We start from the raw sequence: 26,353 nt of genomic DNA on the forward strand, positions 1-26,353 counted from the left end.
GATTACTAACTTTGAGTATTATGAGAGAATTTTATTAAAGACACCACATTTACAGAGCCTGGACAATAATGAAGAGTTTAAGTAAATAAAACAGAAGTCCCTCACGTATTATCTTTGTGACAAATTCTATTTTCTAAATTCCTCATCATAGTAAGATTTATTTCTTATTATGACACAGAAGTCCACACAAGTTGAGTCTGTTGTCTTTAGGTCAGTATTTTCCCTGCTTTAATAACACATTTACACAGTATCAAGACTGATGCAGCTTAATAAACTGACACTCATCACCAGGTCCTTGGGTCTGCGGGTCAGATGTGCGGGAGACATAATAATATTTATAGAGAGTACTAAGTGCTCAGAGCTTTGGTTCAGCATCCACTGCTTTTGAGTTCTATATGAAAAAACTTGTCAACACTAAAATACTGTCATCTAGTGGCTAGTGGTTTAACAGTCCCTCCTGGAGGTTTATGGTCTAGCGGGATCTTGTTTCAGCCTTTGTCCATTAAAAGTGCTTTTTTTTTTTTCATCTGGACCGTGTTTAGCTGTAAGAGGTATCTGAATAGGGCTGGAGCAAAAACCTGCAACCCTATTGGCCTCTGAGAGAAAGGCCTACTTCCATATATAGACAGTCGATACTTTCCAAAGCATTTAATCTCACCAGGCCTAATATTTGATGTTTTCTTAAGCTCCATGGAAATGTTGACATTCTTATCTCGTGACTGTTTCTGCGGTGCATACCTCCCTGAATAAATGTCTTGACCTAAATTAAGAAAAAAAAAAAAAAGATAAAAAAAAGTCACTTTCCACTGAACGCAAACACTGTAAGAGATAGGAGCACACTCAAGCTTTGGCGTTTGAGGAAAAAGATTAGATCCAGCCCGGGGACACACAAACACACACACACGGAGAGACAGAAAAGAAAAAAAACACATTGGTTTAATTTCCCCAACATAAAGGACAACGGTACACGTTTACCTGGAAATACTGCAGAGTATAACTGTACACACAAGTCAGAAAAGGAAAAAAAAAAACCTCGATTCATAATTACAGTAATCATAATGATACAACTATTTCTCTTTTCTTTAAACTATTGTAATTTTTTTTTACATTGTACAAGTCCAGTCTGGCAGAGTCTCTCAGTATAAATAGTGAACGTTGGTGGTTTAGCGGGAAACACAGGGTGCACCGCTGCCGGACTGACACGGAGGAGCGCGCATGAGCGTATGAGTCCTTTGTAATTTGTTCAGATGGTCTGTTTCGATCTCTCGGGGAGAACGGCGAGATGAGGAAACTCCTGCATTTCAGGAGCTCAGGTTCAGTCTCTGGTTAGCTTGGCTTTGCAAATTCAATAGTAGAGATATGTCCGGTGAAAAAGAATACTGTAGTTCTGTAGCATGTTCTGTGTAACCATCCCAGATCTCTTTTCCCTTTGTCAATTTAATCCAGACTGGATTACAGACAAAGTCGCAAAGTCTCACTCAGATGTTGCATCGCCATTTTGAAGTGAACTGTATTGTAATTCTTCACTTACTCATTACACACAAGATCAAAAAGTCAGCGAGACACAGACAGCATTAGTAGCATTACAATACGGAGCCAGTCAGTCCAAGAATTCCAAACTGACTGCACATGTGGACTGAAACAGGTGTCTCTTACAGCCCATCACAAAAGACAGAACTATGGCAAAAGCTATGTTTTTCTGCCACCTTTTGAGTTTATTTGGGTTCGTTTCATATGAATTCATATTTCTCTGTCGTAGAGAGTAGACGTATTTGAGGCGAGATGTGTTTTAAAAGATAACTTTTCCTGATATTTTTTAATATATAAATTCATTCATACCCTTAAAGCCAAAGATTCACTCAATTAAATATCAGGAGAGCTTAGCAGTATGGTGAAACGGGGATCTTAACCTTTTCATTTTGGATAAAGTGACATTTTAGTGTCCTGCAGTTTCCTGGCTGGGCTTAGAAGCTTTCACTCTGCTCTGAGCTTGCCTCTGAAAGCGTACTGTCTCCACGCCCTGCGTCTCACGCTCTCTCTGAAGGCAGCCTGTCACTCCAACTGAAATAAAGTCCGACCCCCCTACAGAAGGCCACATTCGTGAAAGCAGTGTCCTGCCCGACCCGGCACGCTGTTCTGCGGGGTAGATACCGTCACTTTTCCATCATACGGCCTCCAGAAATTTCATTCCGTTCTCCAGTGTTTCCTCCTCATAAATATGTTGTTCACAGCCATGTAAAATAAATTTATTCTGCTAGTTCTTCATGAAAAATAAAAAATAATAACAACAGTACTGATAAAAAATACATCAGTTTGTTCAATCTGTAAATGTAGTCTCAGTTTTGGCAGCCGATGCCCTGGTGAATCAATGCAGGCTCCAACCCTCTGGGATGAGTGTGTGTGTGTGTGTGTGTGTGTGCGCGCCTATATATGATTGTATATATTTGTGTGTGTCTATGTGTGCGTGCATGTGCCGATATTTGATTGTATACGTGTGTGTGTGTGTGTGTGTGTGTGCGCGTGCGTGTGCCTATGCCTATATTTGATTGTATATGTGTATGTGTATGTGTGTGCGTGTCTCTATGCACATGTGCCTATATTTGACTGTGTGTGTGTGTGTGTGTGTGTGTGTGTATATGTATGTGCGTGTATACGTGTGTGACACAGAGACAGGGGCGTAAGCTGAAGACTCAGGGTTTGGTAATGTGAACCTCGCTGGCTCCTGTGCCGTTAGTTGTGGTGGTGATGATGTACTGGGTGGAGGCTGGTTGATTGGCGGACGGTTGCTCCAGTGGGTCGGGGTGAACCTGGGCAGAGCTTTGGGGGGGGTTGACCTGTTTGGAGTCCAGGTCAGACTGCCCTTCAGAGATCACATAATGAGTCTAAACAAACAAACAAACAACAAACAAACACAATGACCTCATAAGAAACCTCAAGTGGACCACCAAAGATAAAGTGAAAAAGCAAAGCAGTCTACTTTGAAAGTATGCTTTTGGCAGCTGGTTTGATTTTTCTTTCACTTTAAAGCTGTTTTTCCTGTTCAGACAAACAAACAACAACTGCCACAGGTATTCATGGCTGTGAAAACACACTGTAGCTGTTCTTAGATTCTGTTTGACATGGGAGTTCAGAGACCAAAACAGCATGTGCACACACGCACGCACACACACACACACACACATAGAGACACACATATACAGACACACACATCCTTTTTCTCACCGTTTTCACCTGGCTGCTGTTGACAGCAGTGACTGGTGTACTGGTCTCTGCTATCACATACTGGGCATGAGGCAAAGCCATCATCTGAATCTCAGAGGCTGAAATAGAAAGAGAGAGATGGAGAGACAGAATGAAAAGGAGGGGGAGAGAAAGACAAATGGATAGATACAGATAGAGAGTGGGAGACAGAGAGAGAAAGAAGGAGAGAGAGAGAGAGAGGGAGACAAAGAAATGTAAGTCTCAGCAGTAACTGTGTGTAGAACATATGATTCCATGCATGAGTACAATAAGTCAAATATCAGATCAAGACAAGGAGTAGGCAAGCCCTGACTGTTTAAAGGCAGGCCTGGGTTCAGTGACTGTACTGAAAAGGTCAGAGGTCAGGCTTACGGTAACTCCTGTAGTTCCAGTTCCCAGGCAGATAAGCATGCTGCACTGTCCCTTGCGTCTGGCTGGTGGATGTCTGCAGGGTGTGGCCCTGAGCCAGGGTCACAGGGGTCAACTGGGCAGGGCTTAGTTCTTGGGCAGTCTGCTGGGAGGAGGGGCTTAGAGGCTGACCAGACACCTGGTGTAACAACAACAGTGGAAATAAAGAGGTCAACGTGAAATAAGCTTTTTTTTTGTTTGTTTTTAAAAAAGAAAGAAAAACAGTCATCAGTGTGGTATCTGGGAACAGCAGAATTCCCAGTGTTCCCACCAAATATCCCCCACACATCCAGGGTGTGTTTAAATTGGATGCCACTGCAGCAAGGACCCTCAGAGCCTTCATTCAACACTACTGAGGGAGACAAACAGTTTTCAAAAGTAGCAGCCCTGGGGCCAAATAGAGATGCTTACTGTTAAAAAGCTCATGTTCAGTGGGGCAAGGCGTGCTTTATAAAGCATGTTGGTGTGTGTGTGTGTGGGTGGGCGTGTGTGTGTATTTGGAGAGGGTCGGACGCTGACCTGTGCGGCAGACTGCACGGCGGCCGTGGAAGGCTCGGCCACCTGGATGTGCTGCACCTGGATGGAGTGCTGACTGTATGTGTGAGCATCGTGCAGCTGACTCACATCCACCGTGGAGTGCTGGGAATGAGGAGACGATGCCTGAGAGAGAGGGACAGAGTACACACAGAAAGACAGAGAAAAAGGAGAGAAGGACGAGAGAGGACAACATATTTTATTCGTCTACAGTGCTGAAGTAGACTGTTTTAGTGCTATTTCAGTGTAAGCTCTGTGTGTGTGTGTGTGTGTGTGTGTGTGTGTCTTACCGGCGCCACCTGGACCACCTGTAGCTGAATGTGTTGGGGCTGTGCTAAGCTGCCTCCGGCCTGAGACACAGGGATGTACTGGATCCTCTGGAAATCTCCTTGAGCCGTCCGGTAGTCTGTGGTCAGAGTCTGGGACAGCTCCGTCATCGCCTGGGTCAGCAAATCTGTTGTCTGAAACACACACACACACACACACACACATTCATAGAGGGCAGTTTGAGTATGTATTTCTGTCTCCACATGTGTCTTATCATCTGTTTGTGTGTGTGTGTTTGTGTGTCTATGGAGTAAGTGAGTATGGAGTGTGTATGTGAAGTATGAGAGAGTGTATGTGTGTGTGTGTGTGTGTGTGTGTGTGTTTTGAGAGTGAGACAGTGAATGTGTGTGTGTGTGTGTGTGTGTGTGGTCATACCACCACAGCCTCAGCAGCCGTCCCGTCAGCGGCGATGACAGCAGGTGTGCTGCTGATGACAGTGGTGGCGAGCTGGGGCTGGATGCTATTGGCCAGCTGAGCGAATTCTGGATGTTTCTTCCTAATGTGCTGCACCATCTTCGTCTGTGAATCAGCAAACATTCATGTCATCGGTTTAATTTAATTTTAATTTCACTTTAATCAGTTTAATTTAATCAGTGAACAAACATTTAATCAGTAATAAGTGAATCAGTGTACGTAAGTGTGTGTGTGTGTGTATATACCTTGCTGCTGTACTGTTTGGCACAATGTGGGCAGCATACAGGTGCCGTGGCAATGGTGCCTGTGAGCTGGGTGTGTGTGCTAAGCATAGGGTCAGGTTCTCCTGGTCCGGCCGGGCGGAGTTTACGTATGCTGGGGGGCAGCTCTGCCCCAGGGTGGTTCTTCAGGATGTGGGCTTTCCGCTTACTGGCACTTTTATACACCTGTTACAGGGAAAGTCATCAGTTTAAGGACTCAGAGTAAAGGAGTCCATGGAATAGCTGGGTTAGGCTAGATTTACTGGAGGGCACTGGTTAGACTGGTATGTTTGATATATCAGGGGCACATATACACACACACACACACACACACACACACACACACACACACACACACACACACACACCTTGTCACAGTATTGGCAGAAATAGTCTCTGTTTGGTTTGATTATAGGCAGTGTCAGCTCAGGAACCTCCTCAATACGCATCTCCGGATGTCGTTTGGACAGGTGATTCACCTGTGGACAAATACACACAAACGCACACGCACACGCAGTGTTAAAACGATATGCGCCATATTCAGGGAACAGTATAACAGCACCAGTAATCATAACCACCCCACAGCTGTGTCTGTACAAATTAAGTTATAGCAAGAGAGAGATATACAGCAAGAGAGGGATAGAAAGAGAGAGGGAAAGAGAGGCAAACATTAACATTAAAACATTACTACCCTCTGTCTACGCACAATTTAAGTGAGAGCAAGGGAGAGAAAGATAGGGCTTTACCAGCATGCCTCTGCGTCTGAAGCCCATCATGCACAGACGACATTTGAACATGAAACTCTCAAAGTCGGTGCTGGGGACTTTCTGTTTGAGGGCCTTGGAGCGATGGATACGGTCTGCCTTCTTCGCCTCCCGCTCTGGGTTATGCATGCGCTGCATGTGCTCCCGCAGTTTATCCTTCCTCTGGAAGAGGAGAGAGGAGGAGAAAATAAAGGACAGGCAAGGACCTTCTGAATCTCACAAAACTGATTTACAAAGTATTCGCTTTTATTACTTACGCTGCCATTACACTGTTATTTTTAATTGAACCAACAATGGCCAGCTTGTAAAATCACAATGATGACGTGTGTGTGTGTGTGTGTAAGAGCGTCTGTGAATGAGAGAGAGTGTAAATGTGTGTGTCTGTGTGTGAGTTGGAATGTGTATGTGTGTGTGAGAGAGAGTGTGTGTAAGAGAAAATTGTGTTCAAAACAATGTGTAAATGCATGTGTCTGCATTTACATGTGTAAGTGCGCATATGTGTGCATGAATAAGAGTGTGAATAGGTGTAAGAGAGAGAGAGTCAGTGTGTGTGTGTGTGTGCGTGCGTGCATGTGTATGTGTGTGTGTGTGTGTGTAAGTGTTTAAGACCTTGAACTGTTTGCCGCAGGTGGAGCAGAGAAAGTCTTTGCGGTCTGAGTGGCGTAGCATGTGTAGTCTGAGTTTGTCCGGTCTACAGAAGGCTTTATCACACTCTGTGCACTGGAAGATCTTCTCTGAGTGGAAGCTCCGCACGTGTTTCTTCACCTGCACACCCAAAAAACACAGCGCTCACATATCTGTGCTTAAAATGCCTTAATCCTCACTGATCCTAAACACTCACTTATGAACACTCATTGATCCTAATCCCAGAGATCGAGAGAGAGAAAGAGAACGTGCTCAATAAGGGATGTATTGTCACTTGCACGGTGTGTAAGCCTACAATCAGATATGTATGAGGTCCCAAAAGCCTCTCTGATGGAAAAAAAAAATCTGTGTGTGCGCGCATTTCTCTCTGTCAAACCTGTATAAAGTCGGTGAAGCTCTTTTTGCAGGAGGGGCAGGCGTAGCGGCCGTTGACCAGGTGGACGGTGACGTGCTCTTTGAGCAGATCAAGGCGCTCATACGTCTCAGCGCAGTACAGACAGGAGTAGGACCGCTGTTCGGCATGCTGCTGCAGGTGTTCGTCCAACGCCGCAGTGCTCAGGAAGCCTTTACCGCACACCTCACAGCTCAGTCTGCAGCTGTCCCGCCCGTGGTACCGCAAATGCTGCTCCAGCTTCTCCTTCTCTCTGAAGGCCTTCCCGCATTGGGAACACTTAAATGGACGGAAGCTCTTACGGATGAAGAGGTGCTGGAGAGCAGCGTTCTGAGGAAGAGACAGAGACAGAGAGAGAGGAAGAGGACTGGGGTTTAATGTGGATTTCTCTCACAAATATCTACACACACACACACACACGCACACACACATACACACACACACACACACACACACACACACACACACATACCTGTGGGCTTTAGGATGGCGTTTACAGTTGGAATGGGGGAGTATGAGTCTCCTGCATTCATGTCAAAGACACATTATGTGAACAGTGCCGTGTCGCTGTGGGACCAGTCAAATTGACACCAGAGCCGTCTCGGTATGGGACCAGTCAAATCAACACTACATGTTTCTGCTGATTGTTGAATTGGATTCCCAAAACTGATTTCGACCTTCTTCAGATGATTCACCCATTAATAACCAGAAACACGAGACATGAGTATTTGTCCATCTCTTCCAATCCTCTACAGTCAGTTTGAGAAGCATAATGGTGAGGCAGTAACTGTTACAGTTACTAACATTGAGGTCAAAAACGAGATTTTTTTAAAATTCTTCATTTCTGTCACTTCATCTTCCCTCTTCAAAATGAGCAGAGTGAGCTGTGGCAGACCCAGCGGACACATGATGCTCAGAGCTCGTCAGACTGACACTGACTGGAGGACCGCGAATGGCAGATGAATCAATGAATCAACTTCACACAGAGGTGTTCAAATGACACATGAATCATATGAATGCTCAAATGACGTACAAACCACACAAATGCTGTTTACAATCGTACGAGAAAGTTTTTCCTCTCTGACACACCCTGCTCTTCCACACAACAAACCTACCTGTAGATCCACCTTTTACGGACAGCACAAAGTGAGAGAGAGAGCGAGAGAGAGAGAGAGAGACACACTATCATCAAACCACTCTATGCCTACTATCACCACACACACACTGTATTCATTTCAGAGAGGGGTGTCCTACACACACACACACACACACACACACACACACACACACACACACAGGTCAGGCGCTGAGCTTACCCGGATCCTCCTCGCCCGACGCATGTCCTGTGCAGAGAGGTGGGGGTCTGTCTGATTCTCTGCAGACGGATCCTCTTTCAGGGAATCTCCAGGAGTGTCTGCAATCAGGGGAGGAGTGGCGGAGGCTTCCCCGTCTGGCAGAGCCTCTGGCTGGGCCGCTGGAGCGTCCAGAGTCCCCTGCTGGTTGGAGCTCACGGCCTCTGGTCCTAGCTCCACCACCTTCAGCCCATTCAGGGCCCCGTCGCTTTGGTCCTCAAATGGGAGCTTATCGGAAAACGCCAGAACATCCTGCAATGAGGAGTCGGCAGAGGAGCAAGCATTAGTCATGAATAACAAAAAGCAACTGCCACAGATAATGACATAAAAAAAAAACATGCTGAATTTCAGCATTCAGTCTGTAGCTTCACACAGCTTTCGGTTGAAATACAGTTATTTGATTCAGCTCTGCACCTGTGGTTTATCCCCACTCTCCACAGGCGGCTCCAAACGCACAAATTTTGGTGGGCGTCCCGGTCGCCTCCCGGTGCCGAAACGCTTCCTGCCTCTCCCACGACTCCGCCCTTTAGGTCTGGAGAGGACAGGAGACCAGACAGGGGTCAGACAAGACGAGCACTGAGAAGTCATGATGGTCAGAGAACACACAGGAATGAATCCAAAGCTGTGACATGTGTTATAGCTGTTGGGAACCTTTGAGCAAAGTCTAGTTTGTCATCGTGCATGTTCAGATGCTGCTGCAGCTGCTCAGAGCTCATAAACCTCCTGTTACATTCATAACACGGCCAGTTCTTCTCCTGCTCCCGCAAAACTGAAAGAGAGAGAGAGAGAGAGAGAGGGAGAGAGAAAGAGAGAAAAGGAGAGAGAGGGAGAGTGTCAGTCATACAGATGCACTGCTGAATACACTGACTAGCCGCAGGAGCAAAATAAAAATCCAAAAAACACCATACACCAGCACTTCAATGCCATGGTAGTGAAATTTATCTAATTTCTGCAGTCTCGATAAAACCACTCAGAACTAAACCTCAGATACCTGAGTTACTGAATTTGAATTGAATACCTGATACCTGAATTAAATCTGGTGAGACGAGTAAAAAAAAAAAAAAAACAGTTCTAACCTTTCCTCTCCTCCTCGGTAACATCATGGATTTTCTGGTTGACAAACTCTGCGTATGATGCGGCATACCACACCTTCACAGAACACAAACGTTAGAAAACCAGAACACATTATATTAATCAAAGACTGTGAGATCCGTGGAGAACTTAGGGTCTGGAACTCACTTTAAGTTCCTGTTTGGGCTGGATGTTCTTGATGGTAGTGTAGAAGATGTCTGAGCCATACTGATAAGCCACTAGGTTCTGCTCCAGATGGTTCTGGGCAGGACGGACAAACATCAGCCAATTGCATCGTTCCTCATCCGTAAGGTCCAACCACAGGTCCTCGGCCTTCTCTCCTTCCTTCTCAGGATCAAGCATGCACAACTGAGACGAAAAAAAAAAAAAAAAAAAGAGTGAAAAACCAAAAGTCACACTTACACCGGTACACAGCGGTGCTCTCATCTTTAACTTCAGAGAACATCGGGCATTAATGTAAGATGTTTCTTGCAACAGAATCAAAAATATTCAAAGTACTGTTCAATCCAATTTGATTTGGCTCAGAGAGACTCAGTTCCCACTGATAGGGTTTCGACTGGGTGATGAGCAAACATGCCTTGAGATGGATGTGTGTGTCCTGCAGCTCACTCTGTCGGACCAGCGGAGCCTCCACGGGGCCAAACTGGGTGCGTTTGGGGATGCGTCTTTTGGAGAACACTCCCCCCATGAAACGGTCGACATAGAGAACCAGGGGAAGGCTGGCCCGGGCTTTCGTCATGACCTGTCGGTTTGGGATTGGGTGGAGTGGACCATGCTTCAGACACACTGAGGGGTTGGCCTTGTTACACTCTTCACACCCTGGACAGGATGAACAGAGAGAGAGAGAGAGAGAGAGAGAGAGAGAGAGAGGAGATGGGACAAGAAGGGATGAGAGGGTGTGGATTACCATTACATCCAGAGAAAAATGTTCATGAGATAAATCAGAGAATATGTCTGACCTATCTACATGTTAAATCGAACAGAGAAAAACAGGGTGTTACACTGACATACAGACCTGAACAGTGGGCAAAAGTGTTATCTTATGCAATTTAAACCACTAACTGACACACAAAGTCACCCAGGGGGTTACAGAGGGCAGTAAAATTCTGAGGTAATCAGATGCCATTATGGCTGTTGCCATGACAATCATTACCATGGCAATTCCTATCGTGACAAATCAGCATTCCAATCTGTCGTACTGCAGTAATTTTTCACTCCTGAACTCACAGAGGTACTGAGGGGTGAATGGCTGGGGAGGTCCTGACTCCCAGTCATCTGGCTCAGAATCGTTACCATCGTCATCATCATCTTCATCCTCTGAATCCACAGTGGAGTCAGTGGCCCCTAGCGGGCTGGATGTCGGGTCTCCCATGGTGGGCAGAGCTGCATTTGACACAGCCAACTGCCCCTGAGAAAGAACAGAGCAGTTAGCAAACAGAATTAGAAAAATGGTTAAGAAACCTTCTCCTCTCCCTCCATCCTCATACAAAGCTATCATATCTAAGTTACAGTATGAGGAGAACGTTCTAGAAACTGTACCAGCCTCATGGTGTACTGTGGAAACATCTCTCACCTGTGGGACCGGCTCTAGAATAGCTTGAGGAGCCTCTGCTACGTTACTGAGCACGTGTAGATTGGCGGTGTTCATGTTCTGTCCAGACGGCAGCAGCACAGTCACCTGGACAACAACAACAAAAAAAAAATATCAAAATCACAGCTGTACCTGAAAATGTGGGAGCCAGAATCACAACAAACAATTTTACTGTCCCTCTAAAAGAAAAAAAGAAAAGGAAAGAAAACTCATCTGGGTCACCTGCTGTGTTGTTCCATCTTGCTGAATATAAGCTACTTGGGGCTGGTCTGCAAACACCGTCTTGAAAAGAGTGAATAACCAAAAAGTTGTCAAGTACAAATGAAGTAAGGTGATCTGTATTTGGCAGGTTAAGACCCTAATTGCCCCCCCCCCTCTCCCCAAATAACCAACATACTACTGTAATGGACTTGATTAAGATGAGGGGACCTTTGTGTGGCTCACCTGTGCGCCGTCAGCAGGATGGATGTAGACCAGCGTGTGTTCGGCTGACTCCACCGACGTGTACGAGCTTCCGTCTGCCGCGTATACCACCTGCTGCTGCCCCCTGTCCTGCTGATCACCGCTGTACACAATCTGAGCCACGGCACCGCCCTCAAAATGAACCTACCAGTCCCACGCAGACCCAAGACATAGCCATATATTTAAATAAACAGGTTAACACAAAAACCAAATGGGGAAAAGCTACAAAGCACACTTTGGCTGAAGGAGTATGAAGTTGTTATTTAAAATCTTACACAATGAAAATATATATTAATTTCAGTTTTCACTATCATTTATTATTAACATGCGCATGACTGGAGAAATTTAGATTCTAACAGTAGTATGGGTGCAGTAATTATATGCCTGGTACGACATGTTGTCTGGGCACAAACCTGAGTGGCATTGGTGGCTTCACTGTTTGGGGCCTGGCTCCACACTGGGGAAGATTCCTGTTTGGTCTCCATTACGTCTCTGTGAAGAGACCCCCAGTCACCCTTACGGGATTATCTCCACACCTGCCGCCTATATGCGTCCAGGTCGCGTACTGTGAAAGACGTAACCAAAATAAGCCACCTACACATTTGTACGAATACATTACAAAGCAGCAATGTAATGCAATTTAATGAACACGCTGATGAACTCATCAGCGTCTCGTCGCAAATCAATATTTAGTGCAAATGTATTTTACTGTATGTATACTGTGTATTTCTGGCCATTGGCAGCTGGATAGGCCACCGTATCTGTACTGGTGACAAAGGTCTCACAGTTGTATCGTGTAAGGCATGTGAACCGCTTGAACCAACACTGTAGCTACAGCTAGCTAATGTTACTCAACAGAAGGCTGTTTGTTGTAAAATGATACTGTGGCTTAACAGTCAAATAAAAGCATATTGGATGTTTTTGACTTTCGCATTTCTGGCAAAACTTTGCTAAACTACCACAAGATTATCTATTGCCTATCTGGCCTGGTGTGGATAAGACAGCTGGTTAGCATGCTACCTTCACAAGCTAGGCTATTTGATGGAGAATAACGTTAGCATGCTATCCGGCTTGGCCTGAAAATTCAAAAGCGTATCTGGTGAATTTGACATTGAGGCCAACATCTGACAGTCACAGGACACGAGCGATAGAGGACTTGTTCTTGGTCTAGAGAACTGGTTTAACCAAAATAAACCAGCGTGCCAGCTCTGGCAAGGAACGGTCAGTCTAACCACTCAATGGGGGTACAAGAGGAACACAGGTGAAAATGTGCCAACTGGCGACTGAGGAAAACAGTGAAAAGTACTTTACTCCGGCCTCGTCATGACTAAGTGCTCACATAGTCCACTGCAGGAGAATTTTATATTCGTTTAGGGGTAACATATTTTTTTACTCTATCCCCCCTACTTTGACCCCTCAGGTTCTCGGTTCCAACCGGACCATACCACAAAAACCATTGCTGCAGAAATACGGGCACTTGCTGCACCACAATACCCACTTGGTAGAGGATAACCCGGGTGGGCAGCCATCGACAGCTTGGATGTAATGGACAAGACCCATCGAAGGGCTTAACGCCCCAACACGATTTTAATTCGGTTATGTGATTTTTAAAAGAATCTCAAATATCAGAAGCAAACCCACCGGTCCCCCCTTGTTGCTATTAGTAGAGCCCAGCCCTGTATCTGCTTTAGAACAAGGAAGGAGAGTCTCCATTTTGGGTGGGACTAACAACAACAACCTTATTTGAAGAAACCCGAGAAAATCTATATATTCTAGCCGACATTTTAGCATAATTCGGTCCTCAAATCTGCATGAGTACTTACAGACAGGTAATCTGATGAGGCCTGTTTCGAAGTGGAACAAGATTTCGATCAAGTTTTGATTATTTTAATGAAAACGTCCAAGTTGGTCTTACCTCAGAATGGTAGCTGCAGAGATGGCCGCATTGCATATATTAACATAATCTTCCTAGCAACACAAGAGGACTTGAGCTGCGATTGGAGGCCTGTGGTGTCCCTGGTTTGCTGCAAAATACAGTCAGTTCATTATTTAGTTAAAGCACAGCTGACGATTAGATTTATTGATTGTTTGAAGATTTTTTTTGTATTCTATTTTCTCTTGTGCAGCGCTGTGTTTTGGTCATTCAGTGATTGTAGCAACTCCGCAGCGGCACCTTTCAAAGACCAATGAAAAAATTTCCGCCATTTCTCACGACCAATGGAAAAACCCGTTCAAAGTTCCTCCAATGAAAATTCGCCTTTGTCACTGTTTGGTTCTGTAACCCCGGTCCATCCACCCCTTGCAATACCATCAACAGGCATCCAATTCAGCTATCCTTTAAAACTATGAACGCATGTTCTTCAGGTACTGTAGGATAGGAACATGTGGTAAATCTTGCTAACAGTAAAGGTGAATTGGACAAACACAGCTTTCTGCAGCTGACTGAAGCTTTCACTTCCATCTAAGTGTTTGGAATCATAACGTATATGCTCTGTGAATTGCATCAGTACCATGACACCAAAATTGACGTGTTCTCGGCCATGTAGCTGGATGTTTAATAAAAAAAAACAGGCAGGAAACAAACAAAAATAAATAGAATACATAAAGCTGGAGGGACTTTATAGTTCGTATTGCTGCGACACTTGTACTAGTAAGATTTAAAATATTTAAACTTTAAACCTTAAACCTTGTTGAGAAACGTGTTGATAGAAATATGGCAATTTTATATCGATGCTAATTAAAGTACAAATTCAATTAAATTATAACTCCCTTGCGTTTAGGACTTTGGTTCGATAGCCAGAAATTCAACCGTACCGCCAAAACTGTCAGTCATATTCACATCACTAACATAGAATTTTATAATTATCCTAAAAGGACCTGTTAAAACACAACTGTATTAGCAGCAGTGTTGTGTGTCCTTTCCCGTCGTTTTGGTAAAACACTTTTTTTTTTTTTTTTGCATTTTTCTGTAAGATGTACTTAAAACGACGTTGATTTTCATGAATCAGGTCCTTGGAAGGCTAAACGGCCACAGTGAATTTACAGAGCTGGAATACAGCATAGGCCACAGTGTATCGTCTCTACGTTGAGCTTTCCTGTCGGTGACGACAGATCTCATGGCAGGATTTAACACATCTTTTCATAACGAGCCTGGTTAGGCCAACCAACACGTTCAGAATGTGAAATAGCGTTGTTGTCGGCGCAGGGATTTGTATGTTTTTGTGGGTGAAATTCTCAGCCTGGGCCAAATGGGACCGAGTCCCAACACCACACGATACCTATTCTGAGACAAAACAATATGAGTCTAATACTGAGTCAGATGCAGTGTAAGTTTATTGTATAGTTCAAAAGGCATACAACAAACTGAGTCAGGTCCCGGGGAGTGACTGACGCCTTCTCACTAAGCACCGATTTTTATACATGTTTTCTCAAAAAAAAAAGATACACATTACCTCATCTCTTTGTATGTGGGGCGCCTCTGCCGGCCCATCTTCACAGATCCCCTCTCATCTCTGATTTACGTTACTTCATTATTGCTTATTTCCTTTACATTTAGCATATGTCGTCACCAATATTTACTGCCATGCTGATTAGTGGAGTAAGATATATCATGAAACCTTGAACGTTTCACCCTCTACATATATTATGACTGACCACAACATTCTGGCAGAGGCACCTTCCTTATCTCACATGCACCCCCCTAAAGGGCCTCACAGGCCTCTTCTTTTTGAACATAGAGAACTTGACATTTCTTACAATACAAAGGATTGTATAGTTATAGCTGTTAATATAAATGATTGGATTGATTCACCCCTATAATAATGAATACATTATTGTTACATTGTTTATCATGGTTGCTACAATGGTTATCTTAAGGGAGATTAATATTTCTCCAACATTTACAAATGTAATTTAGCAGCTTCATCTCAAGAGCGTGAGATTTCCCCGAGGTTCTGCGAGTGTTTGATTAGCAGTGGAGTAGTTGGTAATTCTTAAAATCAGGTAGTGTTCCTCCAAGCACGTGCAAACTCAAACGACAAAGATACCTTGATTCTGAGATACGATCCTTACAGATCATGCATTGTGGGGGTTTTTGTGTTTTTGAGTCAGTATGTCAATTATGTTTTAATTTTGAGTCAATATGTATGTATGTATGTATGTATGTATTTAATATGAATTACGACTAAATGGTTCAGTTTGCAATGAAACTTATATTCAGATCTCTCAAGAGTGGCCATTCAGTGTTTTCTGTGTTGACCAGTGGAGTACATTAAAACATCAGGTATTGAAAAAAAAAAAGGTTTGGAGCGTCGGACGCGAGAATCTGAATGTACGACAGCACGGCACACCCGTATGGAAGTAGTGAGTTTATTGATGTGTTTCCCCCCTGCAACCACAAAATCCATGTCCACTGGAGTCATTCGTATTTCACCTCTAATATAAAAGTCTTATATTAGTTTACCACTCACTCTTCCAGCACTTCCCACAATCAAGCAGGCAATTACAAGATTCAAGACTGAAGCCATTTTGGGTGCATAGTGAGACAGTCAAATACAGAGATACTGTCACAGGAAGAGGAAAAATAGAAAAAAAAGAGAAAGAACAAACTTAAAAATATATATATCATTTCATATAAGAACAATGCACACCACAGGTTGTCTTCCATAAAAGCCATGATTGCAACATTGACTATACAGGCATACAAAGACATTACTAAGAGAGAGAGAAAGCGAGAAAAAAAGATGATTATTTGATGATTTGTTACACTCTCAGCACATCTTTTCACCTGTAGAGAAATTACAGTTCATCTCAGACCTGTTGGTTTAGCATCAGTCTTGGCCTTAGCCTCCAGCTCATTAATTTGTATTTGGGCATAGTCTAGCCATGACATTATCCTGGTGCCTTCGCTCTAAAGGGCCAAACTACACACAGTGATGTCAAACACATGGCAGAATCTGTGCTCTTTCATATGTGGGTTTTTTGTTTGTTTGTTTTTTTTGCTTGTTTGTTTGTCTGTTTGCTTTTTTTTTTCTTTTTCATTTTTAATTCTTTGATTTAAATGTAGTTAAGTTTGGATGTGCAAAATATCGTTGGAACCTTAACATGTTTGTCTGTTTTGATCTAGTCATTAATTTACTTGAACCACACGAATGCTGACACTAATGTAATTCCTGATGTGTTTTTTGTTTTGTTTTGTTTTTTTATACCTGGACATCCTGTTGTCGTAACAATTCATTTCTGTGGAAAGCGTGTAATGAGGCAGGGTAAAAATCACATTCATTAGGTAAAATCATTAGAGTGACTAAAGTTGTGGTCTGATGTGAGAGACTGGAGGCCTATGGCTTTGTGCCCTCCTTTTCCTGCTCTCATATCATCCAACCCATCAAAGTACTATTGCTATTTCTGCGGTCCAAACGCGTGCCACTATCATCAAAATTCCCCGAAAGATACAGCCATAGATATCAATCTGATGTCATTCAAAACCAATCAAAGCTATCCTCATGCAGACGTGTCAGATTCTGGCCAATCAGGGATTACCAATAAGATTGTGTCGATTATGTCAAACCACGTAGCATTCTGGTGATAGCCGCAGAGGTCTGGACCACAAAAATACAACCATTAAAACAACAAAGCTTAAAACCAGTGTCCCAGCTAGCATTTAAGCTCCGGAAAACAAAGTCTAGGTGGAAGTAAAACATCTACGATATATTTATATATTTATAGATCTTGTTTGTAATAATAACAAAGAATAGAAAGTAAATGAACTCATGATTCTGTTATCATATTTTCTCATTTTGTTTCACTATACATTTAAGTTGGTACAAATAACCTTCATATACAAGCAATCTATTGAAAAGAAAAATAAAATATGTCTGTCAACCCTTAGTCCATGGACACTGCACTGATGGCACAGAAAACCTTAGTGTCTTTGCAAAGATTATTTATCAGTTTAGATGTGTTTCTTTAGCCTTTACTTGATATGCAATGCAATTTGAAAAACAAAAGAACCAAAAAATAATAAATTTTATAATAATATGTTCCAATCTTCAGATATTTATCTATAAGTACTGAAAAATTGCAGAATCATATTTTCCAGAATTAAATTTTTTTCTTGAATTAGAATTCAAATTTTAAAAAGAAAAGAGAAAAAGCGCAAAATTCCGCAAAATTGTACAATCGAGTACAATAATAGTAGTAGTACTAGTAGTAGTAGCATTATCAAACAATCGTGTGTTTTTTTTGTCATATGAACTGGAATATGCATTTCTGATGCATGAAATGATTTTGAAGAGAGCAGTTTTATTATTGGTCAGTAGTACGTTCCCTCCCTCCCCGGCCAACCCTCTTGCGCCCCCTGCTGTCTCAGGCTAGATCTGCATCTGCTCCAGGTATTTGTAGGTGGGGTTCTCATAGCCATGGTTCTGCATCTTACTCAGGTGACGCTCCTCTGGGGTAAGCATGGGGTCCACCTATCACAAAACAAACAGAGCACAAGAATAAGGTTTTTTTTTATTTTGCTCTACCAACCCTTATTCCACCAATACCCCCTTGCCTTCTCTGCTAGAACATTCTAGTTGATCTAAGAAAAGATGGTACAGGTTTCATTGATACTGCAACAACACAGCCTGGCCCTCCACTGGTTTACTGCACTGTCTGTCAGTCACGTAATTTAAACTGACTCAGGTGCCTAGAATCTGCTTCACTCTCTCTAATTGGTCTCTACGCTGAACAAAAAAGCAAAGATGAAAACTCCTTTTAATGATGCCACTAAAAGAGTGCAGGGGCTAGAATCATCTGTTGCTGACTTTCAAAGCCTGTCATCTCAAAATCAATCAAAAAATACGATGGCAAAACCAAACCTACATGTGATTGGTATACAGAAATGAATGCTGTCAAGGTGACCTTGATAAAAATTTACGCATCAGATCCACAGAGACTAAAGAGCACTTGCCACATAAGAACCTGATCTAGTATCCCTGTAACTGAGTCACAATTTCTTTTCGCTCCAGAGTCTTGCGGTTTAATTGACAGAGACTCACCTCTACAATGCCATGGCTGATGGTACCATACTGCCTCTTCCTCAGCAGCACCAGGCTGATCACAATCACTGTCGCTATGGCCACAGCAATCACCAGCAAGCCAATCAGAGCGCTGCTCCCGAAGCTAAACTCCTCCCCCAATGGCCTGAAGGTCTCTTTATCGTCACCGCGACTGAACTGTACGGAGAGTAACGCGAGCATGTTGAGACTCAAAAGCATGAAAATCCAGAGCCAGATAACTGGCCAGGTGTGTTAAATAAAGATCTTGAAAAAGTTACTGGCATTATTAAAATACATTCCTAGGGGCCAAAGCAAGAGCTGAATGCAGATAAGATCTAAAATGCAATGGAAACTGCCTTCAGGAAGGTAAGATAAGCTTAACACCATATTGGGCAATACATCAAGAAGATAATCCATGATAACCATGGTCTTTACTGCTAAAGGAAAGGGTTTTTGTGTGTCCCAGCCAAAAATGATTCACAAACAGTAAATAAGAAGTGACTCTGAAACACATGCATGAAACACAACATGAACAGACATACTAAATGTTTGAGACACAAAAAATATACACAGTGAAGGAGACATTGGTCTTTGGAAGGGTGGGAAGAGATCTTTCCTCACAAAGCCCTCTTGGCTCTCACGTCTCATTGGTATTTGGACGAGATGATGAATGTGACTGAGAACTGAACTAATTACACAAGTATTCTGAGTGTATGGTGTTTAGACAGGCAGGACAGTACACACTCAGAAACACCCAAATGTTGGGTGCAACCATTTGTGCAGTGACACACGTGATGAAAACATAACATAATGACTGTGAATGTCTGTACACATACATTTGCATATCAACACATGCATACATGCAGTAAAATGGGACAATATTTAGATCTGGATACTGCACAAAGGGAACAGGCATCCAGGCAAGTTTAAGCAGAAATTAAGACAGTGCAAACTGAAAAGGGACTAAATCCAGAGTGCTCTTCTCCTGTTCCTCCCTCCACTTGAAAAGCCTTTTACCCAAAGAGTCTGCAGTGCCAAAGACTGGCCACTGGATGGCAGTGTACTCACCAGCGGATCAACCCCGTTGATTACGCTGACTTTCTCTGCACTGTAAAGAACTTCCTTAACATCCAGAGACTCATCAACCACCTGTCGACACAGACAGGGCAGCCCAGGTTACACTCTGTGTGTGCGTGCATGCGTGTGTGTGTGTTGGTTTCCTCCTGCAGTGGACATTGTTTTCCACTGCGGAGTACACCAGAATAGAGTGTGAGAAATAAATGGGATTACTGTGGATGGTTCCAATAATTAATCTCCTCACACAGTGACAGCTTGGTCCCCAGTCTACTAAACTGATTTAGTATCTGTGCTACAAATATGAACATTAAATATAGTCCTGTAGCCAACACATGCAACTTCTAATCCTATGTACCTTCAAATCAGTGATACGGTAAGAAACCCATTTAGTTTTGGACAGGTCAAATACTGACCACTGACAAAGGCAGACGGCAGAATTTAAGTTAAGATTATTTATGTGAGAAAAATAAAAAGGAGGTAATTTTTTTTTAAACCTTGCTTAACGTTCATAACTTTACAGCTTATTCGTCCATGTCAGAATATGTACAACATAACAAAAATGGCATAAAAGCATGCAAGCATGGCACAGGTTGCTATAGCAACAAAGACATTCTTATGCATAATCATGCAACGCATTCCAATCAAAGGCACTGGAGCATAGACAGGACACAGTGTGTGTGTGTGTGTGTGTGTGTGTGTGTGTGTGGGGGGGGGGGGGGGGGGGGGGGGGCAAAAGACAGGCATGCAATGACTGAATATGACTGATATATTTAAAGAAAGCAGTACTCTAACTATGGAATCATAATTATAAAAATTCCAGATCTAGTCACAATGTTTAAAGTCTGAGAGCAAGAAAGCCACTTTTTGAAGCAAAGCTACAACTTCAAGTGAATACTTTTGAAACATTAGTGCCAATATGGAGGGATTCCCTTTTTATAAGTTATGGATACCAAACCAAAGCCAATCAGACCTACCAATACCCTATCAGTTACAATGATGATTATTATTAGTGCTACCTGGAGGTGTAGTTACATTAGACTGCCATGTTGGGTGCTAAAGGTAGCTAACAGAGCAAAGGAGGCTTTAAGCAGTGATGCAGCAGAGCTGAAGTGTGGAGTTAGCGCTAGCAGTGGTGCAGAGCTGTGATTGGGTAGGAGGAGGGGAGGGGAGGAGTCTCACCACGTTATCGCTGATCTTGCCCTTGCTGTTAATGACCCTCTCCTCGGCTCCAATCAGACCGTCAAGACCATCCATGGCAGAGCCTGGGGCACACAGAGTAACATACAGCCCACATTAGAGACAGGGTCAACCTGAGAATAACAGCAGCCTGTGTGTGTGTGTGTGTGTGTGTGTTTGAAAGGGTCAACCTGAGCAGCCACAGAATAACAATAGCCTGGTGTGTGTGTGTATGCATGTGTGCATCCTGCAGTCAGCCACAGCTCACTGAGTCCAAATCCCCCAACACACGCTCACACACACACACACACACACCACACACACACACTCTCAAAACACACAGCAGCACAGAATCTAACCAAAACAATGCAGATTAGCAAACAAACTGTATTTCAAAATAGAAACACTCGTTCTCATTCCCTGCTTTTCTTTACAGTATATTTCCTCTGTGTGTTTTCTTCTTTTATGCAACACTAGCCTCAACTCAAGCATCAGTTCATGTGTTTACCAGAGAAGAAGGCAGGCGGAGCGGCCGGGGAGCGGCGGGCGGCTATGCCAAAAGTCAGCCAATGATTCAGAGGCAGAGCCACTGGGGCCATGTGGCTTCATTCATAAATAACACCTTCATGAATCTGTCATGGGCTCCAGTGTGCATGCATGCAGCCCCCAAACACAAACACACACACACACACACTCTCTCTCTCTCTCTCTCCTGGACCAGAAGCCTACAGCCACTGGGAACTGGCTGGAGCAAACACTCGGACATGCATACTTCTAAAGTCTGTATTTTCTTCTTTTCCGTTTTTCCTTCTTTCTTTTTTTTTTAAGAAATATACATCTTTTATGAGGATAAAGAGTACATCTTCATGAGCAAAGATCATTCGGTGAACAACTAAACCAAACACAGAGAAGACTGAATAAGGTGATGGTTCAAAATGTCATAGAGGTCTTTATTATTATTATTATTACTATTATTATTATATTTGGTTTGGTATAGACCACTGCTGACAGCGGTGATTGGTCGACAGAGAAAGACCACTGTGAGGAACCCAATCGGCTCAGTGGAGAACAAAGAGTTCCCGCCCACTCCCCGATGCCAGATCAGCAGGCAGACACAATTAGATTATCGACTTTCAGCAGTGGTCACAGGACAACACAGTAAAGAGTCTCTATATGTGAACAAACAGTCTAAGCACAAATGGACACACATAGTCACAGTACTACAACAACACAATGTACAGGTCAAGCGTCATTTCAAATCAAAAAGAAGCTACCGGGACGACATCAAATCAGACTATAGTGGAAAAAAAGGCAAGACCAATCAATAATCCAGAGAATAGTTTCTGCATGACTGAGGCAGGGCAATATCGTAAAAAGGTTAAACCAGGATCAGAGGAATCGGGGGTAATATTTCAACATCACGGTCCGAGAGGAAAAATTGGGCCAATTTAAACTTGGCCGCAGGAAACACTGCTCCTCCGACAGGAGCGTTTATCACAGAGCTCCTGTCAGCGAGGAGGAGGAAAAGGGGGAGCAATGGGAGGAGGCTTTGGGAAAGGGTAAGACAATTAACTGAAGTACTCGGAACAAACGAAGCTAAGAGCCAGGAGACAGGCAAAGGGACAGAACTTGGACCAGAGCGACCGAGGTGAACCGTTTGTTTTTTTGTTTGTTTTTTTGTTTGTTTTTTTACAAACACACAGGTGCTGTAGAGCTGCCATAACAGCCTTAAATACGGCAAGCAGTTCCCCTCAAACAGAGAGCTTCATCACACCCATACAATGCTAATTAGCTTAGCACTGGCCTAGTCACTGGCCTATGTGTCCTCCCTATGCCCTTTTACAAATTGCTAGTGAGGGGTGGGAGAGCTTTAATAGCCTGATTTACAAGTATTTCAGTGATAACAGACCAAACAATTAGTCAATACATTCAACAGGCACCATTTAGAGGCTAAATGGTGGTTTTGGCCCATGCTAACAGTCTTAGCATGTGCTAACAGCTTTGATAAATTAGGACCCAGTTCACTCTGTGTGGGTAAACCTGGGAACAAGGCTATTCTCAAAATGGCAGACAGAACAGATTAAAAAAAGAGAAAAAGAAAAGTGAGAGGAAAGAAAAAGGCATGAAATATAAATGGATGAAGGGAAAGCTAGACCCCATGTGGACAAGCACTCCACAACACAAAAGAAGGGATGAAAGAATACACCAGTTTGGAAAAAAAGGAGGAAAAATAAAGAGAAGCTGTACAAACCCACCTTTCTTGAAGGGGCGAGGGGAGTCAGAGAGATCGCCTAGGCATTGGGTACAGGCAAAGGACAGAAAATAAAAGAGAAAAAGAGGGAAAAAGAGGAGAAAAGGGAGAAAGAGAGAGAATAACCCAGGTAAGCAGAGAAATAGAAATAGAATTATCATGCTGTGCTTCATAACTGAGTTTGGAACTCCTGCTGGGGTGCCTCTGGCTCCAAAGTTGAGAGTCAACAATTTTTTTTTTTTTGGTTAAAAAAAAAAAAAAATCAAGAAAAGAGAGAAAGACAGAAAGAAATGAGGAGGGGAATCAGAAATGTGTTTTTTTGTTGTAGTTGTTTGTTTTCAGTTGCATCGCTACAATCAAAGCCCTCCTGGCCACTAATCTGTTTGTTTCATGTTTCGTTTTGCAATTGGGCAATTTCTTTTAACGTTCAACGTGTGCCTTGGGGTTTTCTACCCCCATGGTGCTCCACCATTTCCCTTTGTGCTCTCTGCCAGGCATGAAGTGTTGGGCTTGGCAGACAAATGCGATGGAGGCCTGGAGAATCAGAGCAATGAAGCTTGGAGAAAGGTTTTCAAAGCATCTGGCTGCGCATAAGCACCAGAGCCTTTGTGCCTTGTGATTTTTTTAAGTGGACTTTCAAAAAGCATTGCATGGAGGAAGATGGAAGAGGGGCTCTGGCTTTGGCTTCGATAAGCAGAGGCCTCACAGCTCTTTGGAGACCCATTTGGACACATCTTTTCTGAGGATTTGCAACATTCACAAAACATTATGGCTAACAGTGTTCATGCTACTAACAAACGTACATCTGTGCCTGATGCATCCTGAGAGAGGTTTTACACCGAACTTTCACTGAATACCTCTGTTCAGCCAATCAAAACAGGATCGCACTGCTGACAAGGAACAATTGTGGGCCCGTGAGTGATTTTACACTTGTTAACTTTAAATCACTCCTGGTTGCCATGAGATGAATATGAAGTCATCTGTTACCATGGCAAAAAGCTAAACGACAGACTAATGACGACCTCAATGACATAACATGTTTTCCTTATACCTAAGCTGGGTATAAGCATACACCAAATACTGAGTTTGAGAATCCATTTGGTCATGAACAAACACATGGCCATTTCTGGAGGGCACTCAGTGTTTTAGGCCTCAATGTGTTTTTCTGATAAACATCTGACAGACCACATGGGTCTGCCCAAGGGGCAGATAGACTGATGGAGAGGTTCAGACAGGGCTGGTACAGCACCTGGTCTGACAGGGAATCAATATCAACAGTGTGCTTCTGGAAGACTGGATCACAGCAAAGGCTGGAGCCTTACCCTCGGGTTCAGGGCGGGAACCCAGGGAGGTGACCTGGAATGGGCGGAAAGGTTTGCCCTCATAGGCTGGGACCTCCACGCTCTCCTCAGATGAAACAGTGACGTCAGACTGGGACTCTGAGATAGAAGAAAGAAACTGGTCCATGTCAGCTTTCTGCTCCTGGAGAAGCTCATCTGAGAGAGAGAAAGAGAGAGAGAGAGGTAAGTATATAAAAGGGTTGCATAATTAATTGCATTACTATTATTCATAATAATGATTTTAACCTTAGCAGTTACCCAGTCACAAAATACTGTAATTAATTAGGTCCTATTGTTAATTGCCCACACCATACAACAGCACTTTTGTGCATATGAGCCCCGTGTCAGACCACATAAGTCTCTGTATTCATCTGATTGAATAACCACCCATGTTTACATTGGCTGTTCCCTCAGTCTTCTGACCAATCACGTGAGTTCACTGATAATCTGAGTCAACAGAGCAGGAACAGAACGAGTATTATCTGTCAATCGCAATTAATAATCAGAGTTATAATATCCATCCAAACAATCGCAGTTGTTATTTCTCCTTGTTATCCTGCAGCTCTAGTACATTCATTCACAAATCCATCCGCAGGGGAGCAGAAATAATGGTAGAGATGGGGGAGCATAATGAATAAGAGGCATTCAAACCAATCCCCACTCTCCCCAGCAGCCTCAATGCTGCACACCGACTTGCTAAAACGCCCATGTGAAAGTCCTCTACACTCCCAATTACTAATCTTCACTTCCAAGACACACCCGCCCCCTCTCTCCCCCGTACGTCTGTACATCTCTCCTCACAGGAGACCGTCTGGAGAGGAGCTCTGACCCAGTTCTGTCAGAGCAGTGTCTCCTCTTTAATCTACACTATGTTACTGCTCCTTTTATGAACTAAAACCAGAAGATGAAAATCCAGCAAATATATATATATATATATATATATATATATATATATATATATATATATATATACATACACACACACATATGTATGTATATATATATATATATATATATACACACACACACACACACACATATATATATATATATATACACACACATATCGTGTGTGGAGGTGTTTCAGAAGCCACTGCAACCTGCAGCACGTGGGACAAAGAACGAGAGGAAGAGGAGTTAGAGAGAGAAAGAAAAAGAAAGAGAAACTAACGCTGCAGTGCGCATTGGGCTGGTGTGACTGCGCTGGAGTAGAATCCCGAGTCGCCAAAAATGGCTTCGTTAGATCAGAGAGATGCGAAAGCCGGTACCTCTAAAGAGGCCTTACACATCGCTCATTTTGCAGACAGGAAGACAAAGTTTCTCTTTGATGATCTGTACACCCCAGCACTCATTAGCACTCACAATCTCTCCTCTCGCTTGGCCCCAGAAAGCATTTAGCGCTAATATGATACAACTAACATCTCCAGGTAAGCTTGTACCTGCAGAGAGTAACATCGGATATTGTTCATGTATGACATCAACAAAGATACAGTATCAGAAAAGACGCAAGTATCAAAAGATGCAGAAAAGATACAGAATTTTCATTTACTGCAACACAGGCGTCACATGAAAAATCAGAAAATAATAATAGCATAATAATAATTTAAAAAAAATAAATACATAAAATATATATAATAATAATAATACACGAACATTACTGGGAGGGCGTAAGGTTTATTTCTTTGCTTTTCCCGACTATAGCTCGAAATGAAATGGTGAGCTAAATTTATAAAACGTAAAAGCAAAGCAGTATAAGTAACCTTAATGGTTCCGTCTAAATTTCAGCTGAATCGATAACGTACGCTAATACACTGTCCTTGAAGGTCTTCGTATGGAATATCCTTACATGAAGAAGATGGACGAGGTCAGATAAACGAAGCACATTTAAGGTTTCATTCAGCGTGTCCCATTGGGTCTTTCTGCTGCAGTCTGCCGTGTTTTTAAAGAGAACCACCGCGCCTCAAGCGTGCTGTCTACATTATAGGCTAG

At 43.1% G+C, this 26,353-nt stretch overlaps 2 protein-coding genes across 6 annotated transcripts in view; both read right to left on the reverse strand.

The window, feature by feature from the left end:
* Positions 1–2,648: 2,648 nt before the first annotated feature.
* prdm10 (PR domain containing 10) lies at positions 2,649–11,965 on the reverse strand. Of its 4 annotated transcripts, none has more exons than XM_030764795.1 (23): positions 11,894–11,965; positions 11,463–11,624; positions 11,241–11,300; positions 11,010–11,105; positions 10,655–10,829; positions 10,005–10,246; positions 9,575–9,775; positions 9,412–9,484; positions 8,987–9,104; positions 8,750–8,867; positions 8,300–8,587; positions 8,099–8,110; positions 6,969–7,313; positions 6,557–6,712; positions 5,930–6,109; positions 5,552–5,662; positions 5,169–5,369; positions 4,885–5,028; positions 4,473–4,643; positions 4,168–4,308; positions 3,613–3,787; positions 3,223–3,320; positions 2,649–2,882 (listed from the first exon to the last, which is right to left on the reverse strand). In XM_030764795.1, exons 1-23 carry the CDS (start codon positions 11,963–11,965, stop codon positions 2,691–2,693), a joined length of 3,531 nt encoding a protein of 1,176 aa, XP_030620655.1. In that variant the 3' UTR covers positions 2,649–2,690. The 4 variants fall into 4 exon arrangements, with proteins under 4 accessions (XP_030620655.1, XP_030620654.1, XP_030620653.1 ...); XM_030764794.1 differs by having other exon boundaries at positions 10,655–10,835; positions 11,001–11,105; XM_030764793.1 differs by lacking the exon at positions 8,099–8,110 and having other exon boundaries at positions 10,655–10,835; positions 11,001–11,105.
* Positions 11,966–15,834: 3,869 nt separating this feature from the next.
* Positions 15,835–26,353, reverse strand: part of aplp2 (amyloid beta (A4) precursor-like protein 2) — a 48,747-nt gene continuing 38,228 nt past the window's right edge. The window contains exons 13-18 of one of the 2 annotated variants that reach the window (XM_030766895.1): positions 24,347–24,520; positions 23,029–23,064; positions 20,777–20,859; positions 19,613–19,669; positions 18,521–18,697; positions 15,835–17,950 (exon numbers count right to left, since the gene is read on the reverse strand). In XM_030766895.1, the coding sequence (XP_030622755.1) occupies positions 17,849–17,950; positions 18,521–18,697; positions 19,613–19,669; positions 20,777–20,859; positions 23,029–23,064; positions 24,347–24,520 (629 nt within the window). In that variant the 3' untranslated portion in view covers positions 15,835–17,848. Of the gene's footprint in view, positions 17,951–18,520; positions 18,698–19,588; positions 19,670–20,776; positions 20,860–23,028; positions 23,065–24,346; positions 24,521–26,353 lie in introns of both variants that reach the window. The other variant, XM_030766894.1, reaches the window with a different exon arrangement.

The sequence above is a fragment of the Chanos chanos genome, chromosome 2, assembly GCF_902362185.1.
Source record: "Chanos chanos chromosome 2, fChaCha1.1, whole genome shotgun sequence".
NCBI lineage: Eukaryota > Metazoa > Chordata > Actinopteri > Gonorynchiformes > Chanidae > Chanos > Chanos chanos.